The sequence below is a fragment of the Ochotona princeps genome, chromosome 6, assembly GCF_030435755.1.
Source record: "Ochotona princeps isolate mOchPri1 chromosome 6, mOchPri1.hap1, whole genome shotgun sequence".
Lineage (NCBI taxonomy): Eukaryota > Metazoa > Chordata > Mammalia > Lagomorpha > Ochotonidae > Ochotona > Ochotona princeps.
In genome coordinates this window covers 74,826,077-74,845,642 of record NC_080837.1, presented here as the reverse complement: position 1 = coordinate 74,845,642, position 19,566 = coordinate 74,826,077, and the positions used below count along the sequence as shown (strand labels likewise).

Here is a 19,566-nt window from a genome sequence, read left to right as displayed (position 1 = left end):
TGTCTCTCCTCCCCCAGGATGCTTGAGAACATCTCTCTCTTGGGTCAGTTACCACCCCGTGTACTGATGTGCTTAGAAAGCTGGCTCAATGCAAAACAAACAGCAGCTGAAGGCAGAGGAACACCCTACCCTTCCCTGTGTCCGGAAGGCCCTGCATGGTAACTTGCACAAGCAATGGTTCAGTACATGCTGGCTGACACAGACAACTGAGAAATTGACAACTATGTGAAGAAAATTTAAATACATTTTATGAGTTATGGAAAAACTTCATTATTTCAGGTGGTTTCAAAGACTGCACCTCCCTTGAGTCTGGAAAAAGCTAAATCCTCAAACAGAACGCTATGCCCCAAAGAGAAAATGGTAAATATGGTGTGATTTCAGGGCACACAAGGAAACAATAGTGTTGATGGACCTGTCTCTCTCAAAGAACAGTTCATCCTACACACTGGGTAGGTTCCTGTGACCACAGACATGATGCCACTCACACCTGCTTCTAACTGGCCAAGCCTCACTATTCTTCCTGTGGTTATTAACAACTGTGCTGATCGGTCTTCCTGGCTCACTCTGAGCAGTACTTAGGGGTCAATCACAGTAAGATAATATGCTAACTGGTTAGGAGAAAATAGTACTTTTCTTACTGGCACATTCGACCTCAACAGGAGAGAGTGGCGTGCTCATTGCTAGATAGGAGGCATGCAGTCCGAGAAGCAGGCCCAAATTCCTTTCTGTGTCTATCAATGGTGAAGACAGACTTCCAAGATCCGGTATGGTGACAACTTCCTGGTCAGGCTGCAAAACAATAACATCATCATCAGTCTGAGAAATTAGGGTTAACAACAACAAGAGAAAACCAACAGTACATGTCCTGAAGAGCACAGTCATGAGGAGGACAATGGGTGTCTGTGCAGGCACTCTGGTATACCAGCCAGTATTAGTGTATTTATGCTGCCGTGCCCAACAAATAGCAGATGCCACATAAGGCCCACCTATCCTGGAAGGCAAGCCGCAGATCCACAGGACTATGAGTAGAGAAACCAGATACATGACTTAGCTAGAATATTCCCTAGGAAATCAAACCATGTTTCCAGAATGACTACATATAATGCTTCAGAACACACTATGAATTGTAGCACGCATAAAGAAACCAGTGATAAGAACCGCTGCAGGTCAGTAAGCCATTACCACCAGTACAGAAAAAAAAAATGTTTATCCTGATTAAAAAAAAAAAAAAACAAGCTCATTAAAAAAAGGAAAACAAGAGTTCAAACGAAAACAAACTATCAGACCATAATCAATGTTAATTTTCCCCTTCATAAAATATCTTAAGCCCTGAACCATTATGATATTTGATAACATATTTGATATTTATTACTCTGGATACATCACAATATAAAAACGACAATGCTAAAGAACATGTACAGAGAGCATAGAATTGTATTTCTTTTTTTTTAAAAAGATTTATTTTATTTTTATTGGAAAGTCAGATATACAGAGAGGAGGAGAGACAGAGAGGAAGATCTTCCGTCCAATGATTCACTCCCCAAGTGACATCAACGGCCGGTGCTGTGCCGATCCAAAGCTAGGAGCCAGGAACTTCTTCCAGGTCTACCACGCACGTGCAGGGTCCCAAAGCATTGGGCCATCCTCGACTGCTTTCCCAGGCCACAAGTTAGGGAGCTGGATGGGAAGTGGAGCTGCCAGGATTAGAACCGGCGCCTATATGGGATCCTGGCATGTTTAAGGCTAGGACTTTAACCACTAGGCCACGCCACCAGGCCTGGAATTGCATTTCTTTAAAAAAAATTTTTTTCAGGATAGTATGGACAACCCAAATTTCTCCATAAACTTGTAAAGGCCAAAGTTTAACCTTTTTCTTTTTAATTCTTGTGGAACACTATCAATATGTTCTACAAATTTATCATTTTTAAACAACTAGCCCATCATACCATTCATTAATAAATGTGGAAGAAATATTTTCCAGAGGGGAGCTGGCGTGGTAGCTCAAAAGACCAATCCTCAGCCTACAATGCCAGCATCCCAAATGGGCACCGGCACTGATCCCAGCTGCTCCACGTCCGATCCAGCTCCTGCTTATGACTTCAAAAGCAGAGAAGGATTCAAATCCTTGAACTCCTGCACCCATGTGGGAGACCTAGAAGTTCCTGGCTCCTAGCTTCGGACCATCTGAGTTCTGGCCACTGCACCCAGCTGTGGTTGGAAGATCTCTCTCTGTCTCTCCTTCTCTCTGTAAATCTGTCTTTCAAATAAAAATAAATAAACCTTTAAAAAAATATCTTCTGAGGGGTATTTATGTTACCTGAGCCACAGGAGGCCCAAATATCTGTACTAGGAGGGTGAAAAATCATACTAGCAAAACGGAGAGGGTCTTTCCCACTGTCCCCATGTTGCTTGCAGCAAACAGCCTCACCTCTAAATACTGGCCAACACAGAACGCATGCATTGATTCCCGTGTGTCTTCAAACTGCAAAGCAGCTTCCAAGGCTACCACTGGGTCTTCCCCTGCAAACTGAGCTGAAATAATAAAAAGAGCAACGCAATGTCAGTGCAGTTTGTCCAGAGAGCTACAGCAGACATGCAGGTAGGAAGTAAGTAGATTGGACTCAAAAGCAAGGCTCACCACAAAACACTGATCCCTCACCTTTCCCCGTGTCGCCAAGCACAAGTCAGGCCTTGGGACATACCCTTAACAGGTACTGACCCAAAACTACATAATGATAAGAAGTTCTCCTCAATGTCTTGATAAAACAGACAACTAAGCTATGTGTAAGGGCTAGAGCAGAACTAAAGATCATTTACCAAGTCATATGTTTAGCTGAAAATGACCCGTGCTGCAACTTTTTTAACCATGAAGTAAAAAGTGTAGCCTCAAGGGCCTGGCAAGTTAGCTCTTCTGGCTAAGCCTGCACCCTCCAATCAGCAGCATCCCATCTGGGCACTGGTTCGTGTACTGGCTGCTCCACTCCTCATCCAGGTCCCTGCTAATGGCCTGGGAAAGCAGTGAAGGATGGCTAAATTTCTTGGGACCCTAAACCATATGCGAGACTGAGAAGAAGCTCCTGGCTTCTGGTTTTCAATTGCCTCAGCTCCATCCACTGTAGCCATTCAGGGAACAAACCAGCAAATTGAAGATCTTTGTCTCTCCTCTTTAAAAAAAAAAAAAAAAAACCATGGCCTCACCAAGAATGCTATTTCCTGTGAGTGACTGAGTCTGGAAGTCCTTTATATCATACACTTTCCCATCAATCACAGTCCAGAAGCCTCCATCTTTATTGTGATTCTCTAAATCAGCTTTGCGAATGAGTGTCACTTCCTCATTACTTCTACAGTTCTGGCTTGTAAAAAATGACTCTGTATGTACAAAAACCAAGAGTAAATCAGTCAGTAAGTCAATACATGAAATAAAAACAACAAACTGTGTGAACGAACTACCTCTTACAATAGCAGCATCCCATCCCGAAGCACTGGTTGAAGTTTCAACAACCAGTCTTGAGTGGGAGCTTGCTGCTAATGCACCCAGGAAGGCAGCATGCGATGGCCCAAGTACTAGGCCCCTCCCGGCCATGTGGGAGACACACTCAGAGTTCCTGGTCCCACTTGCAGCTTGCCCCAGATCCGGCTATTGCAGCCATTCAGAGGGATAACCAGCAAATGAGTAATCCTCACTCTGCCCAAACAGGCCATCTCCTGCTCTCTGTCCTTCTCCTTTACAAATAAATAAATATTTTAAGATGTACTTATCAAAGGGCTTTATTATTTAAAATGTTCACAAGATTTTTCACATGAAGTGAAGGTATTGCCACAACTTTCACCTGAGGCTGGGAGATGGGAATCACATGAAAGATAGTGGAAAAGCCAAGCTGCATTTCAGTTTGTTACAGACTAAGACCACACCAACTGTACGACTGCCTGTCTCATTGATCCGCACCCCACCCAGGACTCTAGAAAGGCAGTCACGTCAGCTCCGACCCCCATACTGGAGCCCAACTAGCCACCTCAGCTGTTCCTTCAGAAAACATCAACCAGGAAAGAGTTCTCCAGAGTTTTTAAACACGTTTCCATCAAGTTATATTAATACATATTTATTTAAACAACTTCGGGACTTAGCTACAATTACTAATGGAACAATCTTTAAATATAAGTAAAGTATCTTCTGATTTATTAGATTATCTTCATTTTCCAGTTAAACTACTGTGAACAGGAATAATAGCAAATAATTGGTCTTCCTTTGAAAACTGTTCTGGCAGCTGGAAAGGCAAAGCAAATGAGACAAGAGTACATCATTCCCCAAAGTTCACTGAGTTAAGGGACTCCTACCCATGATGCCAGGCCAGGCTAACTCTTCGTGGTCATCCCGCTCCTTTCCAGGGGCCAGGTGGTTGAAGCGGTCCAGATGTTCTAACAGGCCGCCCAGCAGCGGAACAGCGCCAGCCTCTTGCATGAGACCAGCATTTTTACTGAGCAGCAGCACTATAGAGACAACCAGTTCTGGAAGGAGAACACCTGCGTTTCAAAGGGAGACAAGAGCTCTAAGATGCAAATCAAGGTGTTCATCCTATCAAAGCACTTCCTAGCCTTCCTCTATGTTTACATCCTGAGTCACAAGAACATTTCTCTTTAGCATATTTCTAATTTGTTTCATCTTTTAAAGAGACTGTGTAAAATGATCAAAGAGAACACTGTGAATTACCCAAACATTTTAAACAAAACTATTTCAAACAGAAAAATTAAATGTTTATCACAAGATTTGCCATCAGATAGAAAAGGCTTAAAAATAATGCCCTGTGATCTCATTAAGGATGTATTAGCAGTGGTGGCATAAGCCAGACCATTAATTACATGTACAGTCAGAGAACTCCCCTGAAAGGCCACAGATTAACAGAACTCAAAGTACTAAAACAGACAAAAGACTAGAAAATGTTTGTAACAGGCATTTTTAACAGGAAAGAATATAACAGAATTTTCATTCTCTACTAACGTAAACATAAGTCCATAGATAACAAGCAAGAATGGTACCCGTGAAGTCCCCTTCCACAATGCAAGCCACCTCTGCAAAGTGCCGCCAGCTGGTGGAAGCGATGCTAGCCGCCACGGGCAGGATGTCCCCAATGTGTGTGCACAGAAGCGCTGTGTACTTTTTCAGCAAGGAACCAACACCCATTAGCTCAGGACCTTGAAGAAAGGTTTAGAAAATTTTGTTTTTCACTAATAAAAATTGACTCTGTAAACACTGACTTAATCTATTATTCATTCTCACGTACCCATCTTTTACCTACCATAAAGTTCTCAAACAGGAACCTGTCAACCAGAGCTTAACACTTTATATAGCATGCAACTTGAAGGACATGAACATATGTCAAATTTATACCTTGTTTATATCTATAAGCTTTGAGTGAATAAATACTGAAGTTATAACTTATAGATTGTTGACAACTTGACATCCAGCACACATTTTCTTTCTTTATCTTTCTAAACAAAGGGAAGCGTTTGGGGGCCCATGAAATCCTCACCCTTTCTGCCTACGTGGTTCTTAATTAGTCCCTGGGATCTATGCCTTCAGGAAAGTCGCCTTCTTCAGATTATCAATTCAATTATCAATTCACCAAACAGCAACCACCCAATTCTATTCAGGAAATAACTGAGCTATTTGAGACTAAAAATAGTCTCAAAATCAACAGACCTTTCGAGGCACAGCAGAGAGCTCTAGTACAGAAAGTCAGCCACTCTTTCGGGGGGCTTGGCCAGAGGTGCTCCTCTCTCTGGCCATGCACAGTGCTGAGCTGAGCACTCACATTTGCCCTACAGCAACCCTCAAGCACCTGCAGGGACTGCCACAATTCTGCAGGTGGACACCATTCACATCAGAGGACTTGGCCCAACATCTCACAGCGCCAGGAGCTCTCACTCAAACTCAGGTCTCCCTCCCTCCACATCCTGTCACTGTCAGCCCTCCCACACCGTGTCACCTTCCAACGATGCATGCCAACACATAAACAACTCTGAGGAATCTCCTAGAAAACTAAAGTGATCATAAAGGATGCCATTTTTATTTTACATAAAATTTAAATGCTGAGACAAATTAAAAATAGTGAGGAGTGCAGTGCAGAAATATCGACCAAAAAAAGTGGCTGCAAAATGAAGCCCACAAATCAATAGTTAAAAATGTACAAACCACACACCTGGGCATAAAGAACAGAAGGCATGTCACAAAGCCTAAATATAACAGCCCAAAACACATACAAGGCACTTTCCTATGTTAGGCAACTTACTAGAAATATCTGAGGTCTGATCAATATTTTCTCCTGGATAAAGTTTACTGATAAGCAAACGCTGAAAACGCAGCAACAAATCCAACGAGGCAGATCTTTCACGAGTGTGCTGCTCAAAGTCCAGACATGATGAAATCCGACGGGCAACATCTTTCAATCTGGCTATAGTCTGAGAAGCAATGTTCCTAGGCGGGGGGAAAGAGGATTGCAAATTTAAACCCGTTCTTCCTGCCAAAAATGGAACCACAGAGGGGATAAATCATGACAAACTAACAGCAGAATCGCAGATCCTTCACACAGGTTATCTGCAGCTAGCTTCTCTCCCCCAAATACACATCAGGTGTATGTGCAGCAACCAGAACCGAGGTCAGAACTGCGACTGACCCACGGAGCTCCAAAGACCAAAATACAGGATGTCACTCTGCTTTACAAATGTGCTCCTACTTAGCCACATAAAAGAGTCTTAAATCACAAAGGATCTTCCTTAAAAAATACTTCAGTACAAATCTTCAAAAGGGAAAATACTGGGCCATGCTGCTTTTTGTACACAACAACATTTCAAATATAGACATGACACTATTCATAAGGAAGACACGGGTCTGTATAGCTTCATCAACTTTACAATATGCATTAATTGCTATTCACGGAAAGCACCAGGATAAACCATGTGGGGCACGACCCAGAGTTCACAAAGTAAAGGAAGCTCAAAAGAGGGACAAACAGCCCAAGATAGAAGCCAGGTCCTGAAAGAACAGGGCAGCAAGAAAGGCAGTGGAGGCTCCCGGCTCCACAGTGCAAGGTGACATGAGCCATCAGCAGATGGGGAGATATGTGAGCCCTAAGAGGTACAGTACAACTGGAACAGTGAAGTGCTTCTGGTCACATAAGCAAAAAGTAAAAAAAGGGCAGAGAACAAGACAAAGCAGCAGAGAGAAAACACTGCACATACTGGACTCAATTCAGCAACGCTGAGAAGGAAGGAGAGAAGAGGGTACAGGGAGCAGGGGACAAGACGCTGCTCCAGGTGAGCCAGGCCACGGGCACGGACAGCAAAAAGGGGGAGAAGAGCTGGGGCAGCACACAGGTCTGGACCTGTAAAACCAGATCTCTCCCACCGCCCCTCCGAGTCAGGAAAGCAAGCGCTGACACCAACACCAGAAGGACGACCTGAGGATCTGGGCACAACATCGACACCAAGAACATGCTCTTGCCTGCATTTCCCTAGTTCCTAATGTGACAGCATCACGGCTGAGAAAAACAACGTCAATCACATCTGCTTCCTGGTTCACAGCAGGAAACTCCGAGAGCAGGAGTGTGGACAGGAGCAAAGAGGGAGCAAGAGGGTGAGGGACCCACAGCAACTCCATCTTGCAATCACACACACACTGGGGGGGAGCAGAACAGCATGCACTGAGCGCTCCACATTCAACCGCCCCTTTCAGGGAAACTGCTGATAACCTGCAGACTAGCAGGCCTAGCATCTGGCATTAATGCTACTGCACCTGAAGCAGCAAAGACAGTAAACAAAACAATTAAATTTTAAAATAATTCCGTTAATACAAAATTCAGAACCACCATCAAAATGTGTAATTTACATGCAAGTCATTCATTGCAAAAGTTACAGCTTTTTTTTTTTCCCAAAACATAGGTGGTACTATGATTCCTTGCCGATGTAAGGCAAAAGACTTACTCTCAAGTCTGTTCTACAATAATGTTAAGAAAGGCAGCAATTTCTACAACCCAAGTTTCCCAAGCAGTAGAGTACCTGAAACGTCTCCAAAGTCTTAGACTGTTATTCAACAAGCACTGCATCCAAGGCGACATCTAAAGCATCTTTCTATCACAACACTCCATGTAAGGAAACAGAATGCCTACCTGTGCAAGCACAGGGGCAGGTCACCTCAGCTTATGAAAAGAGTATGGATTCCAAGGGTCTTGCAATGGAAATGGCGTGAATGCATTTTTTCGCTATTTTCCAAAATGTTTAGACGATGACATTTATTTCAGCGCTGAAGTTTTTGTTCTGTATTTTTAAAATACATACAAACCCTGGCGTCAGCATGGTGGCCTATCAGATTAAGCCTCTGCCTGCAGCACCAGCATCCCATATGGGTGCCAGTTCAAGTCCTGGCTACTCTACTTTTATCCAGCTTCCTGCGTGTATCCTTGAAAAGCAGCAGAAAACAGCTCTGCTCCTTGGGCCCCTGCATTCACATGGGCAATTCAGAAGAATCTCTAAGCTCACACCTTTAGAGTCCCAGGCATTATGGTCATTTGGAGTGTGAATCAATGAATGGAAGATTCTCTCTCTCTCTCTCTCTCTCTCTCTCTCTCTCTCTCTCGGTCTCTCCTCCTTTCTCTGTAACACGGCCTTTCCAATAAAAACAAGTAAGTCTTCAAAAACACACACACACACAACTTTATATTAATACCTGCTGTGGAGTCAAGGTGCCACTGTGGGATTAATGGAGCACACAGGCCAAAGATGCTCACTAGTTAGGGAAAACACCCTGTGAATTTGCCATAAAGCGATGGCTGCTTGAAACTTCAGATAATAATTAATGCAGCCACAGTAATACTTTCTTTAAAAAACTATTTATTTTGGGCCCTGCGCGGTGGCCTACTGGCTAAAGTCCTTGAGCAGGATCCTTGAATGCGCAGGGATCCTGTATAGTCACCGGTTCTAATCTCGGCAGCTCCACTTCCCATCCAGCTCCCTGCCTGTGGCCTGGGAAAGCAGTCGAGGACAGCCCCATGCCTTGGGACCCTGCACCCACATGGGAGATCGGAAGAACTCCTAGCTCCTGGCTTTGGATTGGCACACCTCCAACTGTTGCTGCCAACTGGGGAGTGAATCATCAGATGGAAGATCTTCCTCTCTGTCTCTCCTCCTCTCTGTATATCTGACTTTCCAATAAAAATAAAATAAATCTTAAAAAAATATATTTATTTTTATTTGAAAGGCAGATTTACAAAGAAGAGAGACATGAAGAGGAAGCTCTTCCATCCACTAGTGCACTTCAAAAATGGCTGCAATGGCTGAGACTGGCCACCCTCAAGCCAGGACAGGAGCTTCTGCCACATCTCCCATGTGGGCATAAGGGCCCAAAGACGAGCCATTCTCTGCTGCTTTCCCAAGCCAAAAGCAGGAAGCTGGATCAAAAGTGGAGTAGCTAGGACTCAAAACAGCACCCATATACCAGTGCCACAGGCAGAGGATTAGCCTGGTAGGCCACAATCAGTAATATTTTCATTGAAAATACTTGATCTGGAGCCAGCAGTGGCAAATGAGTTAAGCTACCGCCTTCAGCTCTCCCATAGGGGAGGTAGTTTGAGTTCTGAGTTTTCCACTTCAGATACAGTTCCCTGTTAATGTGCCAGTGAAAGCAGTGCTTGGGCCTCTGCACCCATGTGGAAGACCCAGAAAAAGCTCTCAGCTCCCAACTTCAATCTGGTCCAGCCCTGGCTATTGCAGGCATTTGGGGAGTGAGCCAGAAAACTGGAAACAGCTCACTCTGTCTCTCCCTTTCGGTTTCTGAAACTTGATCTTTCAAATAAATAAAATAAATCTTGAACTTCACTCAGAATCATAAAATGTATAGCTGAAACAAAATCATATAGTCAAGGTATTTCAAAAATACCCAAATGTTTTCTAATAACCGACTTGGTGTAAAAATTTAATTTATAAAAATTATACAGTAGGAGTGAACACTCAGCTCAGTGATTAGGCTGTCACGTGGGGCACCTACATCCTACATCTGAACGCCTGGTTCAAGTTCCAGCTAACTCTGATTTCTGCTAATGTCCGTCCTGAGAGACAGCAGATAATAACTAGTAAGTACTTGGGCTCCTGCAGTCAACCCAGATGGAGTCCCAAGCTCCTGGCTTTAGCCCAGCCCAGCCCGGACAGTTCCAGGCACTGGAGGATTGAACCAAAGGACAGAAGATGGCATTCTCTCTCAGTTGGCCTGGATCTTTCGCTTTTTCCCTCTGTCCCTCTGCCTTTCAAATAACGTAAAAACAATTCTTAAAAAAAATGCAGTGTGTGCAGCTTAAGCAGTAATGAGGAAACCATGAACAGTGATATCCAGTGCAGACACTAAGGCCGGGAGAGGATGGTTTCCCACACCCAAAAGCCTGAACAGAGATTTCTCCAACAGTAAGTGTCCTGTAGGAATCTCAGCAGCCAACAGACATCTGCCTTCCAATGTCATGCAGAACTTTATACTTCAACTGCAAAGCACTCAACATCCATTTTCTCCTTGTATCTTTGATTAACTCTGTGAATCTAAACATTTTACTGACTCTCACACTCCACAAAGCAATGAGACATTTATACCAGTAGTCAGACCTGGAGTTGCTACAACGTAAGTCCCAGAGAAACAATAATCAGATCAGAGAAAAATCTTTTAAAGCTTAAAAGTTAAAAATGAGAAAGGTGTTTTTCAAGAGTGTTTGCAAACTGATGACAGTAACTAGCTCTGAAACTTCTTCCTTCAGAAGTTAACTGACGCGCATTAACTTTGAGCTTCCCTGCTGGAGAGCAGGCCCAGGCTCCTTAGGTCCACTCGCACTCCTCCACAGACAGGTACGCACAGCACCTGCATGCCTGCTCTGTTCCTACTGTCTTAGCCAGCCTACCAGGCCTTTAACACTCTGTATATACATAGAATATAACAACCCAGGAGCCCACATTCACATACACTGATGCCACAAATCACCCTGCAGGCTGCTTCATTTGAAAAAAAAAAAAAAAAAAAAAAGCTTATTTAAGAAACAAACAGCAACAAAAACAAAGACAGCATTCTTGCCTGCTGGTTCACTCCCCAGTGCCCACAACAGCCAAGACTGGGCTGATGTTAGGATCACAGTTAGAGACAGAAGCCAGGTACCTCATTCTAGGTCTTTCCACGTCAGCATCACACACTGATCTATCTGAAACAACATCACTACGTCCCAAGGTCTACATTAGCAAGAAGCTGGCATGAGGAGGCAGAGTCAGAAATCAAGCCCAGGTACTCCAACGTGAAATGGACATCTTACTGACTACACTAAACACCAACCCCCTCACTGTTTCTGAATGAACTTTCCGAGCAAACAGTGTCTGACCACTTCAATACTTGCCAGCATGAGCCTCATTTGTAACCTCTATCCAACTTCTTCTTCCCTCCTTCTGATCTAGTCTTCTAAAACAACAGAGTTCTTTCATATAATTTATTCTAAGTTAAAAACTATACTTGAAATACATGTGTGTGTATATATACACACACACACACACCTTTGACATATAGAATTATATTAACCAGTTTTTAAAATAAACCTTGTCTTGATTTTCATTGCATCTATCTGCTTACCAATGAGGATAAGGAACTTTTTGTCTATTTATTACACTTTCCAATTTGTCTTGCACAAAAATCTCTAAATCTCAGGCCCGGCGGCGTGGCCTAGCGGCTAAAGTCCTCGCCTTGAAAGCCCTGGGATCCCATATGGACGCCGGTTCTAATCCCGGTGGCTCCACTTCCCATCCAGCTCCCTGCTTGTGGCCTGGGAAAGCAGTCGAGGATGGCCCAAGGCTTTGGGACCCTGCACCGTGTGGGAGACCTGGAAGAGGTTTCTGGTTCCTGGCATCGGATCGGCGCGCACCGGCCCGTTGCAGCTCACTTGGGGAGTGAAACATCGGATGGAGGATCTTCCTCTCTGTCTCTCCTCCTCTCTGTATATCCAGCTTTACAATAATAATAAAATCTTTAAAAAAAAAAATCTCTAAATCTCCTCATACACTTCAACCTCTCCTTTCATTACATTTAAGTCTGTTGGCTCTTGATAGTTCTCCCAGTTACCTTCTGAGCTTATCTTCAACAGCCAAGCACATCTGTCAGACATCCCTGCTATCACTGTCTTGACATGAAAACCAGTAATTACCTATTAAAATAGCATGCAACTAACAATGTGGAGGAATCCACCATGGGGGGAGGGGATGGGAAGGGGCTGGGGGAATCCCAGAGCCTATGAAACTATGTCATAAAACGAAATCAAATTAAAAAAAAAAATAGCATGCAACTGATAATATTCACCTAAGAAGCTGCTGTATGAGCTGAACCAGAGGCAAACACTGTTTCCCAGCAGATTCGTAGATTCCTGTATTAATGAGGTCTTTATCAAGTGGAGTCCTACTTCTATGAAACGTTGAGGCATTTGCTTCCTGTTCATCAATTTCTTTTTCCTTCTGTGCTTCTTTTTTGGCTTCAATATCCTGCAATTCATAACACAGGAATGAGTGATCACTGACCTCATCAGCAGACATGACGGCACAGCAGGCACTGCAACTGTCCTCGTCTCCATCTGCTCTCAAACATACCTGGTGACAACAGCCCACATACTAGAAACCAAATCACTCGGCGTTCAATTTCCAAACAGACTTTCTATGGATCTGCTGTCCAGGCTGCTACTACCAATGCTCTCCAAACTTCTTTGAAGCCCCTAAAATCTGTACTCTTGCTTCTGATTCTCTCACAACACCCAGTGTAACCTGCCCAGGTCTTGCAAACTCTATGTTCCATCTAAGAACAGGAAAGAGCTAGAACTCTCACATCCACTGCTCAGATACAAATGGCAAAGTTACTCTGAGAAACCATAAACATCCAGGCACCCTAGGACCTAACAATTTCTATTCCAAAGCATTTACATGAGGGAAAAAAAGATGTGCACTAACAGACATGTACATATTATGATCCTGGCAGCTCAATATAGTTCAAACCTAGGACCAACGAGGACCAATCAAACATCCCTCAAAAAAGACAATAGGTTAGCAAACAGTGCTATGACCAAAAAATGAAAACTTCCCAATAACAGTAATGGTAGAGAAACACACAAATATGGACGAATCTGAACATCATCATGTGAGGTAAAACAGACAAATGAGCACCTGCCATACGATCCTCCTGAGGCCCCATTCAGAGCAGCTAAAGGGAATCTAATGAGGGGCAGGGCGTGACTCCCAGTGCTGGAGCACAAAGGGACACAGGCAGCCCCTTCTGGGGATGGGAAACAGCCATGTGATGAACACAGCAGCTACCAGATTCCCTGAGATAGATTTAAAGTGGCAGCAAGCCACTCCAATAATACTTCAATAATGGTTCTTTAATCAGTAAGACAAAAGAGTTCCGGAGAAAGAAAATACTTGGATGCCACTACGTTTCATGTTTTGGCTTCCTCAGCAATAGTAAAATGGGTCGTCACTTCTTCCCAAGTGAGTGCTGCATTCTCAGCCCCAACAGTCCAGTTGAATTCTTGGACTTCCAAGGCTGTACCTGGATTTCTGCAGTAATGGCTGCATTCAAGGCCGACTCCAAGCCTCCATCAGCCATCAAGCTGCCCACCAGAAGATCAATCATGAATCGACGCCCTGGGCTAATGTTCACTTCATTGCCTGAAACTGGAAAAGAAAGAGGTTTTTGGCTAACCTGAATGAAACACTGTCCCCTCTGGTCACCCTGACCTTCGCACCACCCAGCTCCTCACCCAGCCTACCTGCACAGGGCAGGAGAGCTGAGAGTGCCCGGGCCCGCTCCTCGGCAGTGGGAAGCAGCACAGACCAGCCACTCTGCAGCACAGCCTGCGCAGCCGACTGCACGGTACTCAGCACGCCTGCGCTGCTGGCCAGGGACACCACTGTCTGCTTCAGGCTGTTCAGGAGGCCACTGCCCAGACCTAAACCAAGGAATTCCGGGTCAACCTGGTGACTAATGGCAGCATGCAACTGAAAGGAAAAAAACAATTTGTACTTAGAACTCTTAAAACCAAATGGATTACAAAATCTTGTTAGAGACTACACGAAACATAATTTGAAGCATTACTTTAATAATTTCAGCATATGTATTGTTAAAACTTCACAAGAAGTCTGACCCTACAGTAATTGAGAATACATCCTAATGTATTTTATAAGAAATTTTTAACTCAGCAATGATATGAATATGGAAATTCTAAGATCAGCCAAGAGGGTTAAAGAAAGTGGAAGCAGTAAATTCTGCACCAAACACACACACACACACACACACACACACAAATATATAGAACCAAAAAAACTGTTAAAAATAAGATGGCCAAGCTGAGAGTATGCAAGAAACTCCTCAATGACAAGGCTGGAACTCACAGACACACACAACAGAGCCCAAGATGCCCCAGACAAGTTGGCTTCAAAACAGCCTTTCATACATAGGCTCCTAACTGCTTCCTGCAGAACGCTGTGGGCACTCAGCAAAACTTTCTGACAGCCAACCACAGTCAGAGAGCAACACACTGCTTAAACCAGGCTTCAGACAGAACACATCAGAGATTCAGCGCACCCTGGGGGTACATATGAAATCAAATGTATACCCCTAACCTGGGTAGATATTCCAAGTCAGGAAATGAGAACCAGAACTGATCTAGATTCTGTAAAAACCTCCAAAGAACCCCAGAGAGGCAAATGCACAACCACCCTTTCGGTATACCTCGAGAGCCAAGGGTGAAGAGTTACTAAGGTGACCCATATGGACACCAGTTCAAGTCCCAGTTGCTCCACTTCTGATCCAGCTCCCTGCTAACAATGAATAGAAAATCTCTTTCTCTCCCTCCCTTTTTCTCTCCCTATGTTTCAGTGTGTGTGTGTGTGTGTGTGTGTGTGTGTGTGTGTATCCCTCTAATCTTAAGAACAAAATATTCGGCCAATCCTAACTGTTCTCATTTCTTAATCTCAAGAATCAATATCTTACAAGGACTGGTGAGATGGCTCAACTAGATAACTCACCTTCAAACACCACTTCATTTCTGGCTGCTTCACTCCCATCCAGCTCTCTGCTTGTGGCCTGGGAATGCAGTGGAGGACAGCCCAAAGCCTTAGGACCCTGCACTCATGTGGGAGACCCCTAGCACCTGCCTTTGGATTGGTTCAGCTCTGGCTGTTGCAGCCATCTGGGGTAATGAACCAGCAGAGAAGATCTTTCCCTCTTTCTCTCTAAATCTGCCTCTCCAATTAAAATAAATAAATCCTTAAAAAAAGTCGTACAAAGTGTCAATTGGGAGAGTTCTTTCAGAAGCAATACAACAAAATAACTGTACATCTTACACCCAATGCAAAATTATATATCCAGTGCAATCACAACTCTGAAGCTGGGAAAAATGAATTTATGCCCAATGTACACTACCACCCTGTAAATCAGTGACACTGATTTACATAAACCTTCACAGAATTTGTAAAATTTTAAATGTTTTAAACATAATTAGTAAGCAAAGGTTCAAAACAATTAAACAATCAATTATTTAGTTGTGCACCACGGGCCCAGCTGAGTGCACGTTCATGGGGGTCTGGGGGTGCAGCCTTGCAGAGGTCTAGGGCATGGAGCCAGAGTGGGTGTGTGGGGACCTGAGGGCTTGTATCCAGGCAGGCAGAGCCAACCTGAGGATTTCCCCAAGAGCATGGTCTGTGAATTGATCGGGAATGGGAGTAAGGAGATGTGAGGGAGGGAAAACCACTGAAGAAATATGTTGCAGGTAAAAAATGACTTTTGAGGGAACTCCATCGACAAGGCCACTACTTATAGGTAAGTGGGGGTTCTGAGACTTAGTGGTTTGAAGAGGGATGCTGGAGGACCTTTATGATGCACAAATGCACGTGGGAGAAATGGGCTAGTCAGCATGGATCATTGCTAACCACCACTCCCCTGTATACACTAAAGCTAGGGTTGGGGGCCTACCTGGCAGGGCTAGGTCACAGTACCCACCAGTGAGTGTCGAAATAGGAAACAGGGCAAGTTAGGTTGGGCCATGACACTAAGCAGCAAGCAAGAGAACCAGGTCTGGGGGCAAATTCTGTGGGGGCACGTGGACCCACCCCTGGGTAACTGCAATTTCCAATAGTTTTCTTAATATCTGGGGCTGGTGAGAGGCTGAGCTAGGCATAACCCTGGAACCATTCGATTCTGTCATTACTGGGGATGGGATCAGGCTGTGCTGGTCCAAGCTGCTATACCCGCAGAATTACCCAAAAAAGGGTATGGAGCAGGCCAGGTAACAAAATCTACCAGCTCATAAAAAGGCTGAGATGGAGGGGGAAGACTAGGCTAGCTAAGGGACTAGCACCCACCAGCACATGTGAGATCTGGATCTAGGAGTAGGCCTGGTGGAAGAACTTGGGAAACCCACATGGTGGGCTGTCGCTCCCACTGTTGACTCAGGCCAGGTGTTAGTCAGGCAAGGCAAGGTATCTGCACACATCAGCAAGTATGTAGGTTGGTTCTAGAGGGAGGTGTACCAGGCAGGGCCAGACCAAATCTTAGGCCAAACCAATTGGGGATGGAAGCAGACTGGGCAGGGCTAGGCTCAGCACCCATAAGCAAGAGTTGGTGCTGGGGGCAGAGCAGGACAGGACAGGCTGCAGCACGAGATGGCAAAGCCCAAGATGGGGAACAGGCTAAGCCAAGCTGGGTCAGAGAAAATAGTGGCACATGCAAGATCAATGACTGGAAACAGACCTAGTTGGGTTTTGGTTCTCACTGGTGAGCATGAGAGCCAGAATAGGGATGGTGATCTGGGATGAACATGGCTGCAGTCTCTCTCAGCATGGGTGTTGCCTGGGTGTGGGGTGTGCAGACTGAGCTAGATTTGAACACCTGTTAGTGCTCATGAGAGCCAGGGTGAGTATAAGACAAGCAAGGATAGGTCTCAGCACCTGGTAAGCCACGTGAGAGCTGTGTCTTGGCATGGATTAGGTGTAGTTAGGCTGTAACATTCAACAGTAAGAACCAGAATGGGTGTGGACTAGATAGGCAAGGCTACTGGTCCTACCAGGACAAGAGGCAGACTAAGTCAGTCTGGGCCAAGGACTCATTGGTGTGCACAAGATCTGTCAGAGAAGCAAAACTGATAGAGGAACTAGGGGAACTCCTTTGTCAGGATGCAGTCCCTGCAGGTGAGCACAAGATACAAGGCTGGGAGCATCCTAGACCAAGCCAGGTTACTGTACTCACTGGCATATGTGTGGGTCAGGACTGGGAGCAAGCTAGGCTGAGTCAGTTCATAATATCCACTGGTACATCTGTGAACCAGGACAGGGTGTGGAATAGGCCAAGTCAGGCTACAACACCAGTCAGTTCACATTAGGGCTGGGACTAGGAACTAGATACACTGCACTAGGCGGCAGCACCCACCAGCACAAACTGGAACTGGGGGCAGACCAGGCCAGGCCAGGCTGCAGCACTACCAGCAAATGCCAAGGTGAGGTAGGCCACGCCACACTATGCTATAGCACCTACCAGCAGACATGAGACCCAGAAGGAGTAGTGTGAGCCCAAGACTGCGGGGTGCTCTCCTGCGGGGCAGCTGTTCCCACTGCTAAGCACATACTGGCAAGCACAAGAACCACGGCTGGGGGCAGGCCTAGTGGTGGCTATTGGGCTATTGGGGATCACTGCAACTAGGCTGCAGTTCCTGCTGGTATATGTGAGGGCCAAGAGTGTGGTGGGCAGGGTTGAACTGGGCTGCCACATCCATTGGTTTACATAAGAGATGGGGCTAGAGATAGACCTGGCCAAGCAATCACAACTACCTGTCTATGTTTTGCTGATGTAGGTGATGCACAGAGCCAGACCCCATAATGGCAAGCACATACAAGAGTCAGGTCTGAGATCACTTCAGACAAGGTTTCTTAGAGGATCCACCCAAGTGAACCCCTGGACTCAGAACCGCAACCATGGGGAGAATCACAGCATCTGTGGTCTGACCGTGGAGTGCATGTGTTAGAACTGAGCCTCCTCAGTGGCTAAGATCAAGTAGTGGACAACATACCCAGGTACACACAGAGGATATGGCAGTCCATTGGGGCCTGCAGAGGACATCTGCCACCATAGTAGAGGAAGGAGACCAGAATAAATTGGTCAACTACCCCAGCCAAGCACTGACAGCAAATATCTGGGCACATGAAAATTCTGCGGTGGATTGTGTCAGCCAATAAGCCTTGGAAGGATTTCCTCTTCCCTGGATCAGCTAGATCAACAGCATTTCAGAATTATAGACACCACTTGACCAGAACCCTTGCAGCATGCTCCACATTGGAGACCTGGGATAATACTGGGTGGCCATTCCCCAACCCTGAATATTGGGGCAATTGGTTGGGAGGCTGGGTGTGGCTTCCTCTTCCCCCAGATACATGGGGAAAAAGGGAAATTTTGGAAACAATGGTATCACCCACTTTCCCCTAATTCTTGACCCTTCCCACCCTAGTCAACTATGTAAACATCATCAAAAAAATTTTTTACTTTAAAGAACCAAAAAAAAAAGAATATATCTGGATCCAGAGTCCACCTTCCTCTGGGTTTTCACTCTAATAAACAAAGCATTCTCTACATCAAAAAAAATTGTTTAATTATGAACAATTAAAGGAATCTGAAAAAAATTTAGACAATCTATAAAGAAATAATGAAAATCAAACTTGAAATTATAACAGATTATATTCAAATACACTAGATAATCAAATGATTGTGAAATAATTCATCTATTGAATAAAGACTCCCAGACAGGATTCATTTTAAGAATCAAGATTTGCATGGCAATGAAAAATAACTGAAATAGGATCTAGAGAGCAGAGGATAGAGCAAGGAAAGAACACATGGCACCAGACAAACATGAACCAGAAGGAATCAAGGCTGGGAAACACACAGACTTCCTCCAGAACTGGACACCAGCATGAAGCCTGGGAAGCAACCAACTACAGGGGCAGATCCCTGGAGAGGAACTGGAGAGGAACATGCTGCCAGAGAAGGCTCCAAAGGAGCGTCAGGGCCACAGTGCTGCTCGATTCCATTCAGGTCTGCGCTTTCTCAAACTCAGCAAAAAAATGGGAGCTGTGATGGATTACACAGAAATCACTGGGCAATAAAAGGTAAAAATAACTCTCAAGAAAACAGTGCTTTTGTCACTGAGTGATAGGATTTCTTACAAAGATAAAGAAAAATATGGTATTTCAGCTACAGGTTTCCAAGGGAGCGAAGCAGGAGGGAAGGTTTTTTTAGCTTACATTTGGATGCTAAGTGGTAACCTTCACTGAAAGGAAGTGAGAGTATTACTATGGAAACCAGGCTTAGAGAAGAGACAGGCTAGCACTGTCTGGCAGCTGAGCTCTGCCTCTCTCAATCCCCTCTCAATTACCCAGTCATTTGCTCCAAACTCAGCAAAGGAAAATCCAAGACTCTGCCCTGATGAATACCAAACAGCTGCTGCTAGCAGAAATAAGATGACCCATCAC

The 19,566-nt window shown here is 44.8% G+C and overlaps 1 protein-coding gene across 2 annotated transcripts in view; it reads right to left on the bottom strand.

Moving 5' to 3' along the window:
* HERC2 (HECT and RLD domain containing E3 ubiquitin protein ligase 2) overlaps positions 1–19,566 on the bottom strand; it is a 189,026-nt gene that overhangs the window by 106,804 nt on the left and 62,656 nt on the right. For both annotated transcript variants that reach the window (XM_058666516.1, XM_058666517.1), the window contains exons 18-26: positions 13,818–14,046; positions 13,598–13,722; positions 12,362–12,540; positions 6,288–6,472; positions 5,035–5,190; positions 4,336–4,521; positions 3,199–3,369; positions 2,429–2,532; positions 639–789 (exon numbers count right to left, since the gene is read on the bottom strand). In XM_058666516.1, coding sequence (XP_058522499.1) covers positions 639–789; positions 2,429–2,532; positions 3,199–3,369; positions 4,336–4,521; positions 5,035–5,190; positions 6,288–6,472; positions 12,362–12,540; positions 13,598–13,722; positions 13,818–14,046 — 1,486 coding nt within the window. The remainder of the gene's footprint in view (positions 1–638; positions 790–2,428; positions 2,533–3,198; positions 3,370–4,335; positions 4,522–5,034; positions 5,191–6,287; positions 6,473–12,361; positions 12,541–13,597; positions 13,723–13,817; positions 14,047–19,566) is intronic.